Source organism: Rhinatrema bivittatum, chromosome 1 (assembly GCF_901001135.1).
Source record: "Rhinatrema bivittatum chromosome 1, aRhiBiv1.1, whole genome shotgun sequence".
NCBI lineage: Eukaryota > Metazoa > Chordata > Amphibia > Gymnophiona > Rhinatrematidae > Rhinatrema > Rhinatrema bivittatum.
The window spans coordinates 387,956,226-387,980,156 of record NC_042615.1 but is presented as its reverse complement, the minus strand read 5'-3'; the positions used below and the strand labels follow the sequence as shown (position 1 = coordinate 387,980,156).

The 23,931-nt window shown below is 43.8% G+C and overlaps 2 protein-coding genes across 4 annotated transcripts in view; one reads left to right on the top strand and one right to left on the bottom strand.

The window, feature by feature from the left end:
* Positions 1-23,931, top strand: part of GTF2E2 (general transcription factor IIE subunit 2) — a 276,015-nt gene that overhangs the window by 30,393 nt on the left and 221,691 nt on the right. The gene's annotated exons all lie outside the window — the stretch shown is intronic.
* On the bottom strand, positions 7,788-10,487 carry SMIM18 (small integral membrane protein 18). The gene is made up of 2 exons (XM_029601585.1): positions 10,411-10,487; positions 7,788-8,686 (listed from the first exon to the last, which is right to left on the bottom strand). The coding sequence occupies exon 2, from the start codon at positions 8,654-8,656 to the stop codon at positions 8,363-8,365; it is 294 nt and encodes a 97-aa protein (XP_029457445.1). The 5' UTR covers positions 8,657-8,686; positions 10,411-10,487; the 3' UTR covers positions 7,788-8,362.

Below are 23,931 nucleotides of genomic sequence, written 5' to 3'. Positions count from 1 at the left end.
TTTTGAGATGTTGGCAGCCTTTATTTCAAGCAGCAGGATGCTGGGATTCCTCTGGTTTGGTTGTTCTCGGTGACGTGCTAACTCCCACGTTGGTTTGGATGTTTCCAGTCTCGTGTTTGCTGCTCTAGCAATAGCAAACCAATATCATAAGTGACAGCATTAGCAAGGGAAAGGGGGACACGGAACTGTGGCAAGTAAAAGCAGAAGGAAGAAAAGAGAGACAGACTGGTAAAGAAATGAGAAATGTAAGAGATGAGTGAAAGGCACGGAGTCGGTGAGAAACTGGATACTGAAGAGAGAAGACAAATGTTAGGGCAATATTTTATTTTGTCTGTAGTGTGGTAATATGGCATTAACTTCTTTTCTATGTTTTGTAACTGGATTTTCCTTCCCTACTCCTTCTCCCCCTGATATGTACACACACACACATTACTGTTCACCTCTTAGAAATTATGATTTGCAGTATATACATTTTTAAATAAATGAATACACATTTGATCCCTATATTTTGGTGTCAGTAGGTTATTGCAATAAAACTTAAATGAGCCTCATGTTGGTGTTAGAATTAGTGTCTTAGATTTGTTAACTCATGGTTAGCCAGTTAGTGGCTCAGGAGCTTACAGGTCTCATGCAGGGTTTTTTTGAGTTGCTTGGATTTGATAATGGATCTGAATGTTCCTTACTGGTTGAATTTTTTATACCCATGCTATGCTGCTTTCTAAAGACTTGGCAGTATGAGTCAGCAATGTCCTGAGTACAGATGCTAGAAAGCTTCTTGGAGCTCATTGTATGTGCATCGGACTTTCACACAGTGGATCACGTTCATGTTTCTTCTGCATAGTCTTTCAGTCCCGACACCATCTTTTGAGTTGGTGGAACTTAGCTCCAGTCAATTCAGTGCACTGACAGAACAATGCAATACCGATGCGCTAAAAATGTCACATTTGGACACTTTTTTTTTTTTAATACAAGCACATTTACCTTTCTTGGGCGCTTGATACAATAGGCAAATGAGCTGTCACGCTAAAACGGACGAGCTAGGGATAAATTGTGCATCCCTAGCGTGTCCATGGCATCAGGCGCCTAGGAGAAGTGGCTGTGCACGGGTTAGGAAAACGGACGCTTCATTTTACGAGCAACCATTTTCCTAACCCGTGCGCAGCCACGGTTTAGGAAAATGGACACTCATAAATTGAGTAACCGTTTTCCTGACCTGACCGCCGTCCAGACATTAAAAAGAAAAATGTTTTTTTCACGTTGCTGCTTTCTGAGGTTCCTCTGACTTAATGTTGCCACGACAAATGTTAGGGCAATATTTTATTTTGTCTGCACTAAGGTAGTATGGTATTAACTTTCTCTTCTTTTAATATCGCCACAATATTAAGTTGGAGGAGCATTTTGGGGCTCCTCAAGACTTGACGCCAGCTCCTGGGCTGATGTTAATTTTTGAGGGTAAAAATGTGCGTAAAGGTTGTTAATAGCCTCATCAACATGGCATTTACATGTCATAAGCGCTATTAGCTACATGTTGGTTTGGATGTGTGTTTTGGGACACGCTAATCCCCTTATTGCATAAGGGGTTCTGGATGAATGTCCAGCCGCGGGTTAACCTGTGCGCTAGCCTGAGCGTGAGTAAGCAGGGGTGAGATTTTCAATTTTTTTTATTTCAGTAGCTGGCTCACCTTTTTAAGCACATTCAGGCCGATGCAATGCAGATGCATTGGCCTGATTATCAGTGATGATTCGGCCTTGGCTTTCCCATCCTCGCTTGTGCACCAGCAGCATTAAAGTAGTGAGACTTGCACAGTGGCACCCATTGCTGTCTTGAAATTGTAACAGAAACCTTTGCAATAAACATGTGTCTTGAAATTGTAACAGAAACCTTTGCAATAAACATGTGTCTGTGTGAGAAATCCCATGTTCTTATTCTAGGCAAGTGATCAGAGTTATTACACGTATCCCCACTCCTTTTGGTATGGTGGAAATTAGCTGTGGGGAGGTTTTCTTAAATTGCTGGTCACTGCATAATGGTTGGGTTGAAAGGAGATCCATAGAGTCCAACCAGAGATGAGAGAGGGAAGAAACTAGGCTCAGGACCCAGGGCTTTTACTACCTGGAGCAAAGTTTCCAGCATGACTAGGAGGAGAGTTGTTGGGTGTCATTATTTTATAAGCTACATCAGAGTGTAGTGGATGGGTAAGGAAAGCTTGAACATGCTTGATCATCAAATGTCTACTTATTACCCCGACACAAACCAAACGTAATATCTCCCCCCCCCTCTCAGTTCCTCCCGGCTCGACCATCCCCTCTCACCCTCCTTTTCGCCTGCCTTATCCCTCTCTCCTCCTTCCCCCAGCCACCCCTTTCGATTCCTCGTCACCCGGCCACCACCCTATCCCTTAGTATTCCCCCTCCCCCACCACCTCCCCTTTATACCCTTTGAAGAAACTATTTCCCAGTGTTTCGACCGCCTTTGTCGACCTTTCGACTCTTCCATAATTCTAGTCAGTTAAATGATACCTATACATAAGTCAGCTGTACATAGTCTCCCTCTATCCTACTGTATTTTTCTCCCTTTTTACTTCCTTTTAACTATGCTTTTCTCCCTTTCCCCTCCTCAACCCCCTTTCCCACACCCCCCCAACCCTTTACCCATCCTCCCTCCCCTCACCCTCCCCTAGCCTACCCTACCCCTAACCTACCCTCCCCCCCTCTCCCTCCCCCTTTTTCCCCTTTAAACCTCTGCTCCCTTGGCTCATTTCTGTACTGTTTATTTTGTTCACTTTGTTTTTGTCTTGTTGTTTTTGTTCTTGTTTTTAGTTTAATTAGTAATATTATATTACATTGTTATAATGTTATATTGTTATATTGTTTTACTGTATCTCCCACCTGAGTTCTGTGTAAACCGGCATGATGTGCTTCACGAATGTCAGTAAATAAAAGTTAATAAATAAATAAAATAAATAAATTATTTTCAGACATATATTACAAGTGATAAAATTCACATATCCTGACCTCCCTTCCCTCTCACCAGTCTCCTCATTTCCTTTATGCCACCCCTACCCTCTTTAAACAGTTTTCTCTCACGTTATATAATCTGCTATATATCACAGTTACTTTCTTATATGCCTGGTGGACCAGTGTTCAACAAGTAGCGCCTGTGCAGTAGAGCTCCTCCTGTTAAACTGAACACAAAATAAACATCAGCTAACCTGATCTGTATATATGCTTGTAATTTATCAAATCTCCTAGAGGAGAAAAAAATAAGACTTGAGAAGGGCAAATGAGCTTGCAGACTTCTTCCTTGCAAACTCATTTTCAAAGGAATTCTCCTAGTGTTACCCTTTGAAGATCGGGCTGTTGTGCACCTGCATGAAATGAGATGCAAAGTATGTGCTGGAAACAGTCTCATGGAGATTTCAAAATGAAATCTCCACACATACCTTCACTCCCCTAACTTGTCCCCACCTCCTTGGTTCACGTGGGTAAAATTATATGCCCGGTGAGCAGTGCTGCACTTACTTTTTCTCACACTGAGGGGAGGGGTGTAATATTCAGGCCACGTTTTTGTGAAGGCAAATGTATGCTTACCCACGTAAAATAGTTTTATTTCCCCCAACATTTTTAAGTTGGTGTTTGCTGTAGATTAACTTGTCTCAGTTGAAGTTTGGTTGGGACAGGTTGTGTCCTGGTAGGCGTTGGTTGATGTATCTTGAGGTGCTGATTGAATTAAAGCAGTTCTCTGCATGGTTACATGCTGACGTCTGATTTGACAGTCCTTTTATAACGGAGCTTGATATATTATAAGGTACACATGCCTTCTACTCAAGGAGGGTGCTTGGGAATCCTCTGCTACTCACTCTGAACTGTTATATCATTATATAATATTTTAGGATCCCAAAACTCCAGATCTTGCTTTCAAAATAAAAAACAAACAAACCCCAGTGCTTTTATATTTATTTATTTTGAGCTTGGTAGTTCCTCTTTTCTTCTGTTTCTTACAGCTTAATTGGAACTGGGGCTGGGATTTTGGCACCTTGAGCCTTCATTCTCCAGTACCCAGGGATTTTACCTCCTTATTTTAGGACTCCCTGCCAATCTTCTGGTCTAGTAATTGCAGCAGTTGTGCGCAGGCCTGGAGCCATGCTGCTTCTGGGAACCCTGACGCCCTCTCCCACTAGGGGCTGTGAAGGCTGCCTGTGCTGAGGAGGGCCAAACTTGTGGATTAAACCAGGGACCTTCCACATGCACTGCACTGAGCCATCTGGCCAGCCCAAAAAGTATTAATCTGTTTGTTTATTTTTATTTTTTTTTCTAACAGTTCAGCTGGGAGAAATTTTAAGGGAGAATAGAGCACTTCATACCTGGGAACCTTTTGAGTTCTGCTCACCCTGAAATTAGCAGATGGGGGGGGGGGGGGGGGGACGGGACAGGCTGTGCAGACTCTCTCTTTATCCACCCCTCTTCCCCCTGGGTGGACTTTATTCTTAATTTATATTCTCTATCAGATAATAAAATTGTTTTCAATCTTTGGTGTCTCTGGCTTAATTTTTCTGATCCAGTTCTTTATTTTCTCATTCTTTGTCTTTGTTGCTATTCCTTTTTGTTTTCTGTCTCTCTCTGTTGTCCTTCTTCCTTTTTCTTTTCTGTTTCAGTTCTTTCCTTCTTTGTTTCTTTGTTAGCAGTGGATTCTGAAATAGTTTCTCTTCTTTCTTCTGCTTTTTTCCTTCATTTTCCTCTTCCAGTTTATCTTATCTGCTCTGCTTTCGCCGTTCTTTCTCCTGCCTTTCTCCTCCATTCCTCCTGCCCTTCCTTCTGATTTATCACCCTGGATACTTGCCCCCATCTTATGCTGCCCCTGGTCCTCACTCCTTTCTCTTCATCCTCCCCATTCCCCTTTTCGCTCCCTCCCCTTGCTGTCATTTTCCAACCCTCTCTCCTATTATTGCCTTCTCCCTCCTCCTCTTGCTCTTCCACCCCAATTCTTGCTCTTTCACATCCTCTCACACTCTTGTCCTTCTCTATGTCTCCTGCACCCCACACATGCTCTTTCACTTCTCTTCTTCTCCCTCCCTCCATACATGCACTTGCTCTCCCCTTGCTTGCACCACGCTCTTCCCATCCTTACGCCCCGCTACTCTCCTCTCTCACTCTCACTTGCACCCTCAAACACTCTCTTGTTCTCTCCTCTCACTGTTCCCTTCCCCCCCATATATATTTTCTCATTCTATCCTCTCTGGCCTCCAATACACACTCAGTATTTCTCCCTCTACCCCTCCCCAACCATGAATCTCTCACTCACTCAATACTTTCTCTTGCTGTCTCCTCTCCATCTCGTTTACCTTGATCCATGCAGGACTGGTGACAAGAAAGTGCTTCCCTGCCTTTTGCTGCTTTATTTTTATTTTATTTATTTGATTTATATTCCGCTTTTTGGCCCTTCTGATTGGTTCATTGTGAGAGCTAGAACCAATCATCAGACTTCCTCTTGCCACATATTCTGTCCTAGGGCCCACCATCTTCTCAGCACAGAGAGAGGAAAGAGCAGCTGAGAAAAGTCAGCGATGAAGGACCCGGAGATCCTGAGGGCTGTCCGGTCTCCAAATCTGGAGTTTCTGGGTTAAATCCAGAGAGTTCCCAGGTATAAGCACAATGATGTCTTTGTGTATTGCTGCCGTGTCATTGGTCACTGCTTCCTCATGTGTATGGTCATGTGTGCATTAAAGAACACCTTAGCAGACAAACATCATCCCAGCACAGCATATTCAGAGCTTACCATGTTACGTTTTCTTTCTTTTATTAAGCGTAGAATCCCTAGTATACGATCATGTGTATCTGAATGACTCTTGTCTCATGTTGCCATTTTTATTCTAAGTGTGAAGTATATCATTGTAAGATGGTGCTATAAAAGGCTCTGTGTGGGTAATGACAGCATACATGGTCTCTGGTATCCGTGCACTCCAGATCACAGGATGTTGAATACCCATTCAGATTATATCTGTCATTTCCGGGCTTTTGTAAAAGCCCATCCTTTCAAGATATAAAATATGTCTCGTGGAGTAGCAATGTTATAATTTCCCCAAAGCTGTTTTTAGCAGATTCTATTTTCCTCTGCTTTTTTTTTTTTGCATATCTTATATCCTGGAAGGTGGAATAATTCAGGTCCTGCAAAATAGAGGGGTACTGTTTTTTTTCTTGAGAGGCTAACATTTGATGCAACTTTCATCAGTCCTGCTCACCACTACTTAGGAGCAGATTAAAAGTAATTACCAGAGTTATGTCCCATAAATTATGAGATCTACTGTTTTTAAGGAATAGGGGGTAAGGGGTGAATAGGAACTAAAACAGCTTTGCAATTTTCTCTTTTTATTGCTTCTGGTTTTCCATTTCCACTGCCTCACTGATTGTTCTATGTCTTCAATATCCAATCTCTATCTGAAATTTGGTGGGTCTCTCTTTAATTTTAGCAGCCCTACTTATATTTAAAGACCAGGGAAGGCCTGGGAATTGCCAGTAAATGGGGATTCAAAAAAGAAACCAAATAAAAACAAGTCTACGTCATGGGAACGTAAAGCACATTTTTATGCTTTCACCCTCCTCCCAGCTGTTCTCCTCTCTCCTTTGAGTCTCCCCTTTGAGTCTTTTTTTCCCTTCCTCCAGATGCTCCATCCCCTTCAGTCTTTTTCCTTCCCTCCAGCCTGTATCTGCACCAGCGTGGCTGGCTCTGGATGCTCAGGCCTGCTGTGGCTGTGCCAAGGTGAAGTGGCATTGTGCTGCGATAAGTGACAGCAGAGTCTCCAGGACACTTCTCTTTCCAGCCAAGATGGAGGGAGGATCTGGGGCTGAAGGGTTTCCCACTGTGGCAGAGGAGGACTCTGCCCCCTGCACTTATTTTGTTTGTTTGCCTGCTTTCTAGTCTCTGCCTGTGACATCACTGTCGTAGAGTAACAAAATACATAAATATGTTTGTTAGCATAAAATGCACAAACACAGTGTTTACCCAACCTTTACAAGCCCAAGGCATATTAACAAAAATGTTGCGTGACCCACCAGCTTCCACTGGGCAGGCAATATGGACATGGAGAGGACTCGCACAGTCAAAAGAAGAACTAGGGACGCGCTGAAAGTCCAACCAGTTTTTCTCCCAAAACTTAAAACAAAGGGAGAGAGGGTAGACACGCATGAACTCATTGCAATGAGTGCGTCCCCTCTCTATATAAATGCAGGAGAAGAGAGAAGTTGATGTGACGCAGGCAGCTGCCAGAGCTCCTTCATTATTGCTGCTACCAATACTCATTAAGTCACATCCAGCTCTCAGTGCACACACACTCCTTGTGTTACTCAGCCTGGGGATAAGGCTGAGGCTGGAATGACTCAAAGGAGGAGGTTCAGGAAGGGGAAGAGATGGTGCTGTGTGCAATGTGTGTATTGCACAAAGCAGGGCCCAGCTATATGTGCCCTGCATTCTACCCATTAACTACCACAACACTGGGGCTTATATTATAGGAAGTGGAGACATGCATGAGTGCACATGTGCTCAAAAGGATTGCCTATATGTTTGAGCCACTGCTGGTGACTCTTGGTACCGAGAGCAGAGCCCCCAAGTGCTGGTCTGAATCTGAGCTTCAGACAGTGTGACTTTTCTGTGGCTGGGAAATGCTGCACTAACAAATCAAAAGTCATAGAGTAACTGTGACACTTGAAACATGTGGAAGAGTTCCCTCTTTCTGCAGATTGTTCCTGCTGGTAGAATATAAATGCAATAGCGAACAGGAAGCACAAAGGAGTAAAACATTTTAAAATTGGCTTGCTTTAAAAACACACAATAAATTGTCACATTCTAGTTTTCTGTGACTCCTTATGCTTTCTATTTGAGGGAATAGGGACTAGAGTAAAGAGGCTTTGAACATTTTGAGTCTGGGGGCTTTTTAAACATATTTTTTGCTTTTGTTGACTATTTTAAGTCTCCTGTTCAGTGAAAGGCTGAAGCAAGTTTTAACCAAGCTAGTGCAATACAGTCCTCTTATATGCAAGGCTGAAGCTGCTTTAGTTGAGGAAACAGATGCTCTATTTTTTGTTTTGGTGCAGAGAAGAACAGACAAATATAAAGTAAATCAAACAAAATCTGATAGGATTGTGGTGGAGAGTCACCACTGATCTAGATATCAGTGAAAATTTCAGAACCAGGCTATAAAATTCTTTCTTTGCCATTTAGTCAAATCCATCACAAGCAAATGAATAAATAAATAACTTAAAATGCTTAGGGCCATATAAAAAAGCACACGTCATCTGCCTTTTGACGTTGGGACCCTCCTGGACAGTCTTCTCAGTATGTATTTCCAGCCAGTAAGGTAGAGGTTTGTTACACCACCTCGGTCTGTCTCTTTGGCTTCAGGGTGGAGAGCAGGGACCTGACAGGGTTAGGTTGGCTCTCCATGTCTTTGACAGACATGTCCTTGATGCAGCAGCAGCAGTTGAGCAGCTCATAGAGGAAGGCCAGCAGTACAAGCGACACCACAGCCATGATGAAAAGAAGCAGGATGATGAAGCAGGCTGTGTTCCAGCCATCATGGAAGGGATATATCTTTTGTGCCTGGAAGTTCAGGTGTTGATACAGGCCCATCGTCTCATTGTTCCAGAAACCTAGGGAGGCCATGCCAGCACAGATGTGCACTCTTTAGAGTAGCTGCAGGAAAAAGGGGTAAGAAAAAAACAGGACTGAGGTACACAGCCAGAAAAGCAATACCTGTGACAGTGGTAGAGTAGCCTACTCATCAAAGGATCTTGTTGACACTTAAATAGGGACAGTTAGAATGAGAGGTCAGTGTTTTTTTCCAAAATACTAAGCGGGAGGTTTGAGTTCAAGAACATGTTAAAGCTGCTGTAAGTAGGTGGCAAGTGCTTTGGGCAATTAATCCTAACTGTGCTCAGGGCCGGTGTAAGGGTTTGTAGCTCCCCAGGCAGACCAATGTAACACCGCCACCCCCAAACCCCTCTGAGTTGAATGTGCACTCTGACAGTGCTAGATATTTAGAGTTATGGTCACCCTCTCTTTCTTTCTTGTCGCACAAACCTAGTGATTGCTTTTGCCCCTTTCTCCTTCTTTCACATTTTGAAAAAGGCACCGTCATGTACCCCGATAGTGCCCCGCCAACTGATGCTGCCCTAAGCGACCGCCTAGTGCTGCCTGATGGTTACGCCAGCCCCAACTGTTCTTTATGTAGAGAAGGAAAGAAACTATGGTTGAGCATTTCCACACTCCTGTAGTGCAGATGAGGAAAATTGACTATGCCCTGGGGATTACACATCCGAAAAAAACAAAATTATATGCAAAATAAATCAATTATGGTTATATAAATAATTAAATTGAGCTCAAACTACTTAGTTTTCATTTTAAATAATTACTTTCCTGATATTTTAAAATCTGTGGAGCGCTAGAAGCAGGTATTGGATCACTTCCTCATTTTATTCATATGTGGATGCTTCTTAGACAGTAAGGCAGGACTTTCCAAACTTGAGGACAGCAACCAAGTTAGGTTTTCAGGATTTCCATAATAAATATGTATGCACTGCTTCCCTTGTATTCAAATAGGTCTCCTGCATATTCATTGTGGAATTCCTGAAAACCCAAAGGGCTGAGTTTGGGGATCCCTGCAGTAAGGGAATAAGATTTTTATATTCCAGGGTTCCCAGAGCAGGACATGGTTTGCAGTTCTTAGTAGCGGTAGTGATGTCCATTCTAATAGGATGTGTTCAAACATAAAGAATATTGTACATGCACTAAAATAAATGGGGTAGATATTCAAAAGCCATTTAGATGGATAACAGTTATCCTGCTAAATGGCAAGTTGTGGGATATTCAGGCAGTTATCCAGCTAAGATATAGCTGGTTAAGTCATTATTCGGTTGAAATGTAGCCGGATAAATAAGGGGAATTCTGGGAGTGTTCCGGGGCGTGGCAGTTATTTGGCTAACTCGGCTGATTTTCAACTGTAACTGGCTAAGTTAGTTGGATAACTTCAGACCTGCTTCAGGGCAGGTCTGAAGTTATCCAACCTTGTGTGGCTGGATAATTTTACACTTAACTGGCTATATTCAAAAGAATATCGCTAGTTAAGTAGCATTCCTGGTTAAAAAATAAACATTGCGAGCCTATAGGCCCAGACTTGTCCCCTTGTCTACCTCCCACCTGAGAACCAAAGGACCTCTGAACCTGCTGGGCTCAGCCCCATCTCTATGTTTAATAAAAATTATATGCATATATATATATATTAGTGCTGCTAGTCTTATAGCCAGTTAATTTCTCCTTCCCCACCCACTGCTGCCGTTTCCCCCCCAAATTATCATGCTCTCCAGATGTCTCCTCTCCCTCAACACCTACCCCAGCCCTTTCCCTTCCACCCCTTGTACCTTAATGTGTTGCATTTCTTCAGCCCGGTTCGCGGTAGTGTCCTACCGGGATCCAGACCCAGTGCTTTTGCTGTTGCTAGGCTACTCCATGTAACCTAGCAACGGCAGAGGCACTGGGCCTGGTCCTACCATGATCCCTGTGGAAGAAATGCTACACATTAAGGTACAGGGGGTGGAAGGGAAAGGGATGGGCATTGGGGGAGGCAACTGGAGAGCATGAAGATTTTGAAGGAAAAAAAAAAAAAAAGTGAACTGGGAACAGCAGGCGGGAAAGTGGGGATTAACTGGCTGTGGAGTGTGCAGCTAAGAAATAAAAAAAAAAAAAAAAACAAAACAAAAACTCCACTATTATTTTTTTATTAAACAGAGATGGGGCAGGGGTTGTCAGGTTCAGACCCGGAGATTCTTTGGAGTTCGGGTGGGAGGGAGGCAGGAGAGAGGTTTGGGCTTGTATGCCCACGATGTTGTTTTTTTTTTAAACCAGCATCGCTATTTAACCGGTTATATTCTTTTGAATATATCCGGTTATGTTTAAAGTTATCCAGCTAAGATTAGCCTGGTAACTGTAATCGGGGATATTCAGTGGAAAGTTTATCTCAGTGAATATCTAGGACAAGTTTTCAGGCTAACTTGTCCACTAAATGGCCATCTGAATATTGGTTAGTAATATATATTTGAAATACCTTACGTTATATCTACCTTAGGCCACTTACAGTGCGTTAAATGGCCTAATGCAGCATATTGAATGAGGCTGTTAGATTATTAAGCCCTCTAGAGATAAGGAAATACCACCAACATCTGAATAAAAGTACCAGAAAAATGTAATATAAATTAAATAACTAACTTTAGGCAGATAACTTGTCCACTAAATGGGCAACTGAATATTGGTCTCTCTCTCTCTCTCTCTCTCTCTATATATATATATATATATATAGAGAAAGAGAGATATAGAGGTAGATATAACGTAAGGTATTTCAAATCCCTCGTGTTATTGTATACCCCGCACCACTCCTTGCTACCCTAAAATATATAAATCAAATAACGTGGCTTGACGAAAATTTCACAAGCCTTGTTATTTGACTCGAAATTAACAGAGGAGTTGTTAATGTCCTGAAGCACCTGCAGGAAATAAATGTACATCCTGAGGTACCCATGACCTAACCTTAAAGCGGCCATTCGGGCCTGAGACTCCCCCGGGTCAAGTAAAAGCCGCCAGGGGTCTTGCTTAGAACTATCCCATCAGCCACTATTGGAGGCAGTACGTTGTTTAAAAAAGAAAATAAACTTTTATTCTACCTGCGGCAACACCCTGCCCCTTACCCCCAGCTCGTCACATGAAAACTAGGTCCCTCCATCTGTTAAAAATAATGCCCTGGTGATCGAGTGGACCACCCCGGACACCCTTCTTACAGAAAAAATGCTCCCTAGTGGACCTTACTCTTTACTTTTCAAATCTTCATTGGTGGGGCAGTGAGGGCCCAGAGCCCCCCCTTAGGCTCGAGCAGTGGCCATTTTTCAAAATGGTGCCGCCTGGCTTTTGTCCTATCAGGTGATCTAAAACAGTGGTTCTCACACTGTTTTTCACAAAGGATCCCTTGCTGATGGCATCTATGTATAGCAAGAAGCACCAGACTCTGCGCAATGACTTCTACTATGCTCACATGTAACAGAAAATATTGAAGGTCCTCTTTTCTTCCTCACGTTCTTGAATTTTTACTCTCCATCCTTTTTCCACTTTCATTGTATTTCTCTTTTCTCCTTGCCACTTTCCTTCATCACCTCTTCCCCCTTCACAATCCTGTTCTTTCTTTTCCCATCCACGCCCACTGTGTCTGATGTGTGAGTGTGTGTGGTTCTTATGGTAGGTAGCCTTTACTAGCCAACTGTTCATGCTTTGATGGGTAGGCACAACTGTTTCTCAGTGGGAAGTGGCTAAAGCTGGACCCTTAAAATAAGGATCCCCATATAAGAAATTTGGGAACCACTGATCTAAGGCTATGGAACACCCTCCAAATTGGCTTCAGGAACAGAGCTATGAGGAAAGAGCTGGCTGCATTAAGATAGAAAATAACATAAAATCCCTACAGTTTGTTTTTTTTTAAGATTCAGCTCCATGCTTCTACCAGGATCTAATTGGTTGTATGGAAACCGCGTTTTCAGCTTCTGTAATGTGTTGGATTTATGCTACAAAAATGTTTAATTATTGAGAAGAGTTCAGACTTTGACAATATGTATAATATATAAAAAATAAATATTATTTTTTGTTACATGATCATACCCCTTTGCTCTCTATGGTATTACCATGTGTGCATTTTCTGTCAACAAGCAGGCATGAATCAGCATAATGTGTGGGTAATGCCATCTGGCTGCGCTGACATAGACCCAGCTCTCAGTAAAAGTTTTACTGAGCACGTGTGTGCAGATTGTTGATTCATGAGCCCCCTAGTCTTACTTCAAACAAGCTACTGACTGCTTCAACATGTTCCCACGGTCTCTTTTTTTAAGATTAGTTTGGGCTGATTCTTGGCCTCAGTTTGCCTTGTTACATCTTTTTTGTTTTTTGCTGCTGCCTTTGTAGCTCCTTAACAGAATTCTTGAGTTCTACACAAAAAAATAGTAGTATGGAAAAGCCCAAGGCTAAGAAGACTGCATACAGTCAGTGGCTTTAAGGCCTGTATTTGTGGACACCGGATGTACTATCATAGATACACATTATTACATGCATTGATTGCATTTGATAAAATCTCCAATGCTGTTTACAGCAGGATTAAGAATGAAATTAAAATGACAATAATAAATCCTAAGAGTAGTTAATAAGAAAAGGTTACGATCAAAATATAAAAACATCCTCATGAAAAATTACTTCATGTTAAAATAAAGTAATTAGATAGATAAAACCTTTTTACCTGAAAACATACTGGAACAGCCAAGCCTTCACTTGTTTTCTAAAAAAAATTAAATTTTCCATGACTTTCCTCTCTAGCTGGTTAGAGTTCTATATTTTGGATGCTACCACTCAAAAAGCTGTAGCTCATTGCTTCTCTAATGTAGTCTCTGAAACACTTGGAATCACAAGAAGGTCCAACTAAGACAATCAGAAGGGCCCTTGTTAGTATATAATGGATAATCTTGGTAGGATGTCCTCAGGGGTGTAACAGTACTGCCTCTGGAAAATGGAGAACCCGTGGAAGGCACGATCAAATAACCCAAACCTACAGTACAAGGTATAGCAGCAGAATCGCTGAATGTGGTGTATAAGGTAGTGTGAGGTTTTGAACCCCTGGCCTTGGGTGATGAGTGTCTGAAACCCTGCTGGAGGAGCTATACTGGCTCATGAGGAATTGGGAACGCAAAGGTTTAATAGCTTCCCAGCTGCTATGGGCAGGGCTAGACCCAGCCAGAATCTCATTTGGCTGTGAATAAAACCTCCCCTGTTACACCAGTTGTACTTAAATTGTAGCCTGCAAGGAAGTGCCATTGCTGGCATAACATCTCCTGAGGATTTGCAGTATACTTTGAGTTAATGAAGCACCAGAAGAACTGCTAGCTGTTTTGGGTCTCTGCCTCTGGGTAAGAGAACTTGTATCTTGCCTATTTTGGTTGTTTCCTTCTGCAGTTATAAGTCAGGAGAATATCTGATTGTTTTTTGCTTTGGTTTCCTGCATTAAAGAATCTATGCTTGTGCAGCTACTGATGGTCCTTTTTTCTCTGATAGGTGTCAATGAAATCTCAGCACAGAAAGTCAAGGTGTGATTGTTTTCTTCTCCTTTCCCACAAGTCTGGGAAGGCTCCCAGACTTCCTCTGTTGCTGGTTCCTAGATCTGTCACAGGTCAGGCGATTGAGTTTGGCTGGGCTGTGATTATTCAGTGGATTATCTGCTTTGTTTTATGTACAACTTGTTTATATGGTGTTAGTGTGTCTTTTGTATTATTTTTTAATATTACTGTTTTTATTTTACATTGAATTGTTTATTGATTTTTGTTAATTTTTTGTTAACCACATTGATTATTTCAGAAATGCAGTATATTAAGTCAAATAGTAAAGGTGCAGAAGAGGCAGATGCAAAGGATCCTCTTGGGGCTGCCTTCCTCAGTACCGAAGAAGCCAGCATTATCAGTGTGGGGCTCTGTCGGAGAAGAACCATCCTCAGCCCCAGGACAGGAGGTTGTCTCCTTATCGCAGGTGCTGTCATTTATGACTTGGATGTCCATGGTACTGAGATGTCTGTTCTGTCTATATCTGATGCAGTCCAGATTGCTGTCTGTTTCATCAGCTCAGTGTGCCTCTTTTGGTCCAGCCTCCTAAGACTTCTTTGTTGGAGGAGCAGAGCACCCCGTCACATAAGCACAAGAGTCCTGCTATAATGTAGAAAAAGTTTTTACTGGTGCCTGTGAACAGATCTGGTGTTGAACAGCTGGAGCAGAGCAACGCTGAGCTGGCTGCTTCTGTTGTCAGAATTGCAGCCTCATTCCCGCTTGGTGCCACCAGCATCAGCATCCCTTAGTGAGGATGAGCCAATCTGGGTTTCAGAAGAGGATCTCTCCTCCAAGTCTAGCACAAAGGGTCCCTCAGCCTGTGGGATCCCAGCTGTTGGAACTGGTGAAGAATTTCTTTGCCTCTTTAAGTCCTGAAGGCTGGAGAGGGAGATTGGAGTCTTTCCTGCCCGAGATGGGGGAAATCTTCCCACGTAGCGGAGTTTGTCAAATTTCCCCAGAAGTTCATACTTTGCCCCAGAGTCTTCCGTCAGTGGGAGTAAGTCCCCTCCCTGAAGTGGTAGAATTACCTCCTCCAGAGAAGTCCCTTCATTAATCAGAAGGGGAAGAAGTGGGATCAGTTTATTCTAACTTCCTGTTAGATGCTTCCCTCTCCTATCAGCAGAAGTCCTCTACTCAGTCATGTTAGTCGGGATCATGACTCAGCATAACTCATTGGATGGGGGGGGGGGGGGCAGCAAGATTTCACAGAGATTCTTTCAGATCCTCTACCAGTCTTGCCTCAGCATACCTCTCCTATGGAAGATCTCTGCTATTCTTGTTTTTTGGATAAGCTGGCGAAGGCTCTGTCCATCATTGTCAGGAGGAGTAAGACCTGAGAGCAGATGCTGTCGAGTTTCTTCAGTTTCTTTAATCTCCAACATATTTTGTGCCCCTTCTAATGCATAGGCTCCTCAAGGACCTGTAAGAGAGGATGTGGCAGTCACTGGCATCATGCCTTCTGGTGACCGAAAAGCTTGAATTAAATTATAAGATCCAGGCTTCTCCAGGTTTTGGGGTAGTTCAGTTATTGGTAATGGAGTCAGTACTGAAGCATACAAAACACACTCATGGTCATTGTAACACACTTTCTGGGAAGGATCCAAAAATGTTGGAGGCGGGGGAGTTCTTCTAGGGATCCCTGCTTAGTGCTCGGATTGTGGCTCATCAATAGTATGTGGTGCATTTTTTGCATAAATACATGCAAAAGCTGAAGCCGTTGAGAGGTGGAGGAATGTGAGAAACATCTGGTATGCTCCACTTACAAAGGTTTTGAAACTATAGCTGGGACTTCAGCTGCTTACATAGCAGCTTAAATGCATGTGTAGTTGTGAGCATGTGATCTTTGTGACGATGCGTATAATCATCTGGTAGATACACCCTGTACAGGAGACAAGGTGAAGAAAACAGTGGCTCTGATTAAGGAGCATCAATCTATTCCAGTGATTCCCAACCTTTTTTGGCACAGGGTTGACGTCATCATGGAACACCGCCACCTTCACCATCATCATCTTCTCTTCCCTCTGCCCCCACTTCTGGCATCATCACCTTCCCGCTTCTGCTAGTCTCCTGGTATCATCACCCTCCATTTCCTTTCCACCCACCCCTGGCACTATCACCTTCTCTTCTCTTCCCTTTTCCTACAATCTCCTGGCATCAACACCTTTTTCCCTTCTTTCTCCCTCTCCCTCCACACCCCCTTGGCATCATTACTTTCTCTTCCCTTCTCTCTCCCTCATCCCCTGGCATCATCACCCTCTCTCTTCCACCTTTCTAGCATCATCACACCTTCTCTTTCCTCTCCCTCCAACTTTTGGCATCATCACCACCTTCCCCTCTCCCTCTCCCTCTCTCCAACCTTTTGGCTTCATCATCACCTTTTTCTTCTCTCTCTCTCTCCCTCTCCTCCATTCCCTGGTATTATCACCACATTCTCTTCTCTCTCCCTCCATCCCTCTGGTATAATCACCTTATCTTTTCTCTTTCCTTGCATCATCACCACCTTCTCCCTCTACCCCCTGGCCTCATCACTATTTCCCTTCCCTCTCTTCACCCCTCTGGCCTCATCATCTCCACCTCCTTCCTTCTCTCTATCCCCTGGCATTATCACCACCTTCTCCCTTTACCTTCACCCCCTGGCCTCATCACTATTCCCTTCCCTCTCTTCACCCCTCTGGCATCATCACTGTCTCTTTCCTCTCCCTAACCCCTCTTCCTCCACTCCCTAGTGTCATCACTACCTTCAACCGTCTGGAATCATCACCACTCTCTTCCTTCTCCCTCCACCCCTCTGGCATCATCATCACTTTATCTTTCCTCTTACCTGACATCATCCCTTTCTTATCTCTCCTACCCACCCCCAGTATATCATCACCTTCCTTTTTCCTCCACCCAGCCTCTCTAGCCATTGTTGTCATCATTTCCCCTCATTCCCACCTCCTAGCATAATTACCTTTCCTCCACTCCCTTACCATTGCCCCTCCCCCCCCCCCCCCCCCCCCCCCGGATCATTACCTCCCCTCCTGTCCCCACCTGCTTGGAACCATCATCTTCCCTTCCCTCTCCCACCCACTGGCATCATCACCTCTCCTTCCCTTCTCTCTTCCCCACATTCTGTGGCATATTAATATTTCCCTCTCCCCACACCCCTCTGCAAATTTGGCTGCTGCTTCTTTCCTCCCCCTACTCCCCTGCATCTGTAGCCAGCAGAAAACTGAGCAGCACTTACTTGGTGCTGCTGCTGCTTATTCTGCTGGTTTGCCTCTGCAGTGGTAACAGCACAAGGCCAGCAGGTCTCCCAAGACTACATGGCCCTGTGCAGTTTCAATTGCAGAGGAAAGCCAGCAGAATGGGAAGCAGCAGCAGTAGATAGGCACTGCTCTCTGACCCCCTCAGCTGGTGGAGGACATTCTGCAGGCCAGGAAGGAAAGAAGCAATGAACACTGTCGATGCTTCAACTTTTCTTATCGAGTTCTTCTTGGGACACACCTGCAGATCAGTCACAGAACACTAGTGAGCCCTCTGGGGACAGAGAAATAACTATAGTACCTGAATGTAATCCACTTTGAAGTGCCGAAAAACGAAATATAAAATAAAATAAATACTTAAAAATAATAGTATGTTGCGATACACTGATTGGGGAAACACTGGTCTACCCTACAGTCATTATAGGCATCAGCAGGGTACCAGATGGCCCCATCCTACAGCAATGCTTCTACAAGCATTTGTTCTTCTAAAGACGTCTGTTCAGCTTTTTCAGTGTCATCAAGCTCTTCCCACTGCAGCAGCTGTTTACAAGAGGTTAGCAGAAGGAAAGGCATCAACTAAAGGCCTGGCAGCTGTTGCAACTTAAACCTAGGACTAGTTTTTTATATCCTAGAGACCTGCCTCTCTGGTGCCTCTGGTGGAAGGAAGGGTCCAGTCCTTCCAGAATGGATTGAGATCACCAAGGACCAGTGGATCCTGAAAATTGTGGTATCTGGTTATAGGTTGCATCTTTTCTTATCCTCCTGTGACCCAGTGGATTTCAATTTTCAAATCTGATCTCTCTCAATCTGCCTAGTTGCAGCTGGAAGTAGAGTCAGTCCTTCAACAGAGAAGGCCTTTCACAGAAGTGTGGCCAAGGGTTCTATTCCTGGTATTTTCTAATCCAAGAGAAGTTAGGGGATTGAGGTCTATTTTAGATTTATGGAGTCTATATAAGTGTAGGTTTGAGAGAGATTCAAGATAAATTTCCTCTAGATGAATTGAATGTGCGCTCTGGATCTGAAAAATGCTTATGTACACATTCTCATCCACCTCATCCATCAGAAGCTCCTCATATTTATGGTGAAGAACGTGTACTACCAGTACAGGTTGTTTCCTTTTGGTCTCTTGGTGGCCACGGAGTGTTCACAAAATGCCCTCTAGTAATGGCTGCACACCTTTGTTGGCATGGAATCTGTGTATTTTCTTACCTGAACAGGTCAATCTCAGAAAGAAATTCTTAAGTCCCTCAAAACAACCATCTGACTTATCTAGTATTTAGGGTTCCTGGTCAACTTTTCCAAGTCCAACTTGATCCCACCTTGTAGAATTTCGTTCATCGGTTCCTGGATAGACTCTCTTCAGGAAAAGGTCTTTTTTTTGTTTTAAAGAGCTGCAGGATCGAGCAACATAAGAACATGCTATACTGAGTCAGACCAAGTGTTACGAGCGCGCGCGGGCACGGTCGTCATAAGCGGGTGGTGAGCCCTTGGGCCACGGCAGGACTCAAGGAGGAGCCCCAAGCCCCACCGTGGGAGGTGAGCTGAGCAGGCATGGTGAGCCAGGCAGGCAGGAACAGAAGCAAGGAGTCCGACCCTCAGCCGGACCTGCATGCCCATGGTAGCCAACACGGGGAAGTTGACTAATGAACGGTCCTCCGACTGTTCCCGGCCCTTTCGGACCTGCCGCAGGGAACGGCAATGGGCAGCAGGCCGGACAGAGGCGAGGGCAGACAGAGTCCTTAAACAGAAGACATCAGACGGGGCAGAAGCAGCATGAAGCAAGACGGAGACATCAGGACAAGGGCTGAAGCGAGACACAGGGAGGATCCAGGCGAGCAGGAACTCCGATGCTGGGATACTCACATCCGAAGCCCCCTCGGCTGGCAGAAGCTCAAGAGCCCGTGGGACGAATCCCTCCTGTTGGCCACTCCAGGGCCCAACAGGACAGAAGGCTCAGGAACCAGACGAGGACATAGGTCAAGGCAGAGACAGGAAGACATCCGGGCAAGGGCTGAAGCAGACACTGTAGACAAGGCTGGACGGAAACATGGCACTGTCCATCAGGGCGCCCTACTCAGCCCACCCGTGGGACTGAGTCGCGGACCACCCTGTCCCAGACGCGCCCTACACAGCCCAGGAAGGCTGGTCGCGGACCACGCTGAGAAGGAGGGTGCAGGGAAACTCCAGGCGAACAGGAACTCCGATGCTGGGATACTCACATCCGAAGTCCTTACGGCTGGCAGGCACAGGAACAAACATCTAGGCAGAGACACTGGACAGGGATCCATCAAAGCATATGTGATCACGGAAGACCTGGATCAGCAAGGATACAGACGACTGTAGGACCTGATCCGCAGGCCCTTTGCAAGTGAACAGAAAGTCCTTAAATACTGGAGGTAGAAGGCAACTCCCTGGGAGGAGCTTGCCAGGACCGCCCACCGCTGGTCCTATAACTGGGGTAGAGAGCTGCGGGCCAGTCCCTAGGGAAGGGCGTCGCCCAACAGGAAGTCCAAACGCTGAGGCATGCAAGCCACAGGCACAGCTAGGCCTCTCAGGCCCTGGAGCAAGTCCCGGATGGAACGTAGGCGAGGCCCTGGCTTCAGAGCGGCCTCTGGAGGAAGGTAAGAGACCTCCTGTAGTGCAGCAGCAGGGGGGATCGCAACACCAAGGTTCCATCAAGCCCAGCATCCTGTTTCCAACAGTGGCCAATCCAAGCCATAAGAACCTGGCAAGTACCCAAAAACTAAGTCTATTCCATGCTACTGTTGCTAGTAATAGCAGTGGCTATTTTCTAAGTCAACTTAATTAATAGCAGGTAATGGACTTCTCCTTCAAGAACTTATCCAATCCTTTTTTAAACACAACTACATTGACTGCACCAACCACATCCTCTGGCAACAAATTCTAGAGTTTAATTGTGCGTTGAGTGAAAAAGAACTTTCTCCGATTAGTTTTAAATGTGCCTCATGCTAACTTCATGGAGTGCCCCCTAGTCTTTCTATTATTTGAAATTCACATCTACGTGTTCTAGGCCTCTCATGATTTTAAACACCTCTATCATATCCCCCCTCAGCCGTCTCTTCTCCAAGCTAAAAAGTCCTAACCTTTTTAGTCTTTCCTCATAGGGGAGCTGTTCCATTCCCCTTATCATTTTGGTTACCCTTTTCTGTACCTTCTCCATCGCAACTATATCTTTTTTGAGATGTGGCTACCAGAATTGTACTCAGTATTCAAGGTGCAGTCTCACCATGGAGTGATACAGAGGCATTATGACATTTTCTGTTTTATTCACCATTCCCTTTCTAATAATTCCCAACATTCTGTTTGCTTTTTTGACTGCCACAGCACACTGAACCGATGATTTCAATGTGTTATCCACTGTGAAGCCTAGATCTCTTTCTTGGGTGGTAGCACCTAATATGTATAACATGGGTTATTTTTCCCTATATGCATCACCTTGCACTTATCCACATTAAATTTCATCTGCCATTTGGATGCCAAATTTTCCAGTCTCACAATGTCTTCCTGCAATTTATCACAATCTGCTTGTGATTTAACTACTCTGAACAATTTTGTATCAACTGCAAATTTGATTACCTCACTCGTCATATTTCTTTCCAGATCATTTATAAATATATTGCAAAGTAAGGGTCCCAATACAGATCCCTGAGGCACTCCACTGCTCACTCCCTTCCATTGAAAAAATTGTCTGTTTAATCCTACTTTCTGTTTCCTGTCTTTTAGCCAGTTTGTAATCCACAAAAGGACATCACCACCTATCCCATGACTTTTAACTTTTCCTAGAAGCCTCTCATGAGTAACTTTGTAAAACGCCTTCTGAAAATCCAAGTACTTGACATCTATCGGTTCATCTTTATCCACATGTTTATTAACTCCTTCAAAAAAGTGAAGCAGATTTGTGAGGCAAGACTTGCCTTGGATAAAGCCATTCTGACTTTGTTCCATTTAACCATGTCTTTCTATATGTTCTGTGATTTTGATATTTAGAACACTTTCCACTATTTTTCATGGCACTGAAGTCAAGCTAACCGGTCTGTAGTTTCCCGGATCTCCCCTGGATCCCTTTTTAAATATTGGGATTACATGAGCTATCCTCCATTCTTCAGGTACAATGGATGATTTTAATGATAGGTTACAAATTTTTACTAATAGGTCTGAAATTTCATTTTTGAGTTCCTTCAGAACTCTGGGGTGTATACCATCCGGTCCAGGTGATTTACTACTCTTCAGTTTGTCAATCAGACCTACCACATCTTCTAGGTTTACCGTGATTTGGTTCAGTCCATCTGAATCATTACCCATGAAAACCTTCTCCAGTACGGGTACCTCCCCAACATCCTCTTCAGTAAACACCGAAGCAAAGAAATCATTTAATCTTTCCGCGATGGCCTTATCTTCTCTAAGTGCCCCTTTAACCCCTCAATCATCTAATGGTCCAACTGACTCTCTCACAGGCTTTCTGCTTTGGATATATTTAAAAAAATTTTTACTGTGAGTTTTTGCCTCTACGGCCAACTTCTTTTCAAATTCTCTCTTAGCCTGTCTTATCAGTGTCTTACATTTAACTTGCCAACGCTTATGCATTATCCTATTTTCTTCTGTTGGATCCTTCTTCCAATTTTTGAATGAAGATCTTTTTGCTTAAATAACTTCTTTCACCTCCCCTTTTAATCATGCCGGTAATCTTTTTGCCTTCTTTCCAGCTTTCTTAATGTGTGGAATACATCTGGACTGTGCTTCTAGGATGATATATTTTTAACAATGACCACGCCTCTTGCACACTTTTTACCTTTGTAGCTGCTCCTTTCAGTTATTTTCTAACTATTTTTCTCATTTTATCAAAGTTTCCCTTTTGAAAGTTTAGCACGAGAGCCATGGATTTGCTTACTGTCCCCCTTCCAGTCAATTCAAATTTTATCATATTATGATCACTATTGCCAAGCGGCCCCACCACCGTTACCTCTCTCACCAAATCCTGTGCTCCACTGAGAATTAGATCTAAAATTGCTTCCTCTGTTGTCAGTTCCTGAACCAATTGCTCCATAAAAATGTCATTTATTCCATCCAGGAACTTTATATCTCTAGGATGTACCTATGATACATTTACCCAGTCAATATTGGGGTAATTATTACCGCACTACCAATTTGGTTAGCTTCCCTAATTTCTCTTAGCAATTCACTGTCCATCTCATCATCTTGACCAGGTGGACGGTTGTATACTCCTATCACTATAGTCTTCCCCGACACACAAGGGATTTCTACCCATAAAGATTCAGTTGTGCATTTAGTCTCATGTAGGATGTTTATCCTGTTGGACTCTATGCCATCCCGGACATAAAGCGTTACATTGCCTCCCAGGTGCTCCTCTCTGTCATTGCGATATAATTTGTACCCCGGTATAGCACTGTCTCATTGGTTGTCCTCCTTCCACCATGTCTCTGAGATGCCAATTAAGTCTATGTCATCATTCTGTGCCATACATTCTAATTCTCCCATCTTACTTCTTAGACTTCTGGCATTAGCATACAAACAGTTCTTGTTCTTCAGGGATACATGGCCACAGTGGTACATGTAATTCCTCTGACTCATCTGTACATGTGGGGCCTTCATTGGAACCTTTAAAGCCAGTGGGATCAGCTCTGTCGGCCATTATCTCACCAATTCTCTGTAACCTGTGAGATGAGAGCATCCCTTCATTGATGGATTAACCTGCAGGTTCTTGAGGTGGGTCTTTCACTATGTTTCTCAATGCATCAAATGACCCTGTCGGATGGCTGTGTGGACCTATAAGTTGTGGCCCCAGTGGAAAGTCATTTGCAGATCAACTTTCTGGACCTGCAAGCCATCTGTTATGCTCTAAGGGCTTTCACCTTCTCTCGGGTTAAGAGAATGTTGATCCAGTTGGATAACCAGGTGGCCATCCTGTCTTATTGGTTCTCATAGCAAGGGTGTTAAATGCAAAATAGTCGCTTATTGAGTCCTAAAGAGGTGGAGGAGGTGCTTATTTTAGCTAGAATACTACCAGAAGTTCCTGGTGTAAGGAAAGTGGTTTTGGATACATTGGAGGCTGGGGCCATCTATGGAACAATAAAAGGTTTGTCTGTGGCAGGAAAGAGGATGCTAAGTAAAAAAATTGAGATTATACATTATCAGGCATTTAAACTAGGAAGTGGGGGTGGTAGGAAGTTACCAATGAAATTGGCATGTCACCCCCAAGCAATACAGGAAGTGGGAAGGGAAAGTAACAAAATTAATCAGTTACAAAACCCCCCCAGAAAAGGTGTATAGGAAGCACAGCTGGAAAGCTATGAGCACAAATGCTCTAGTCTGAGCAATAAAATCCCAGCCCTGCAGACCATAATAGTGGAGACGGAATTGGATATTGTTGCTGTTATGAAGACATGGTTCACTGAGTCTCATGACTGGGTACTGCCATCGTGGTCTATAACTTGTTAAGGAAGGACAGAGAGGACAGAAAAGGGGGAGGAGTAGCTCTTTA

Excerpts from the sequence above, each read along its gene's own strand:
- SMIM18 (XM_029601585.1), bottom strand. The coding sequence starts at position 8,656 with ATGGCCTCCCTAGGTTTCTGGAACAATGAGACGATGGGCCTGTATCAA.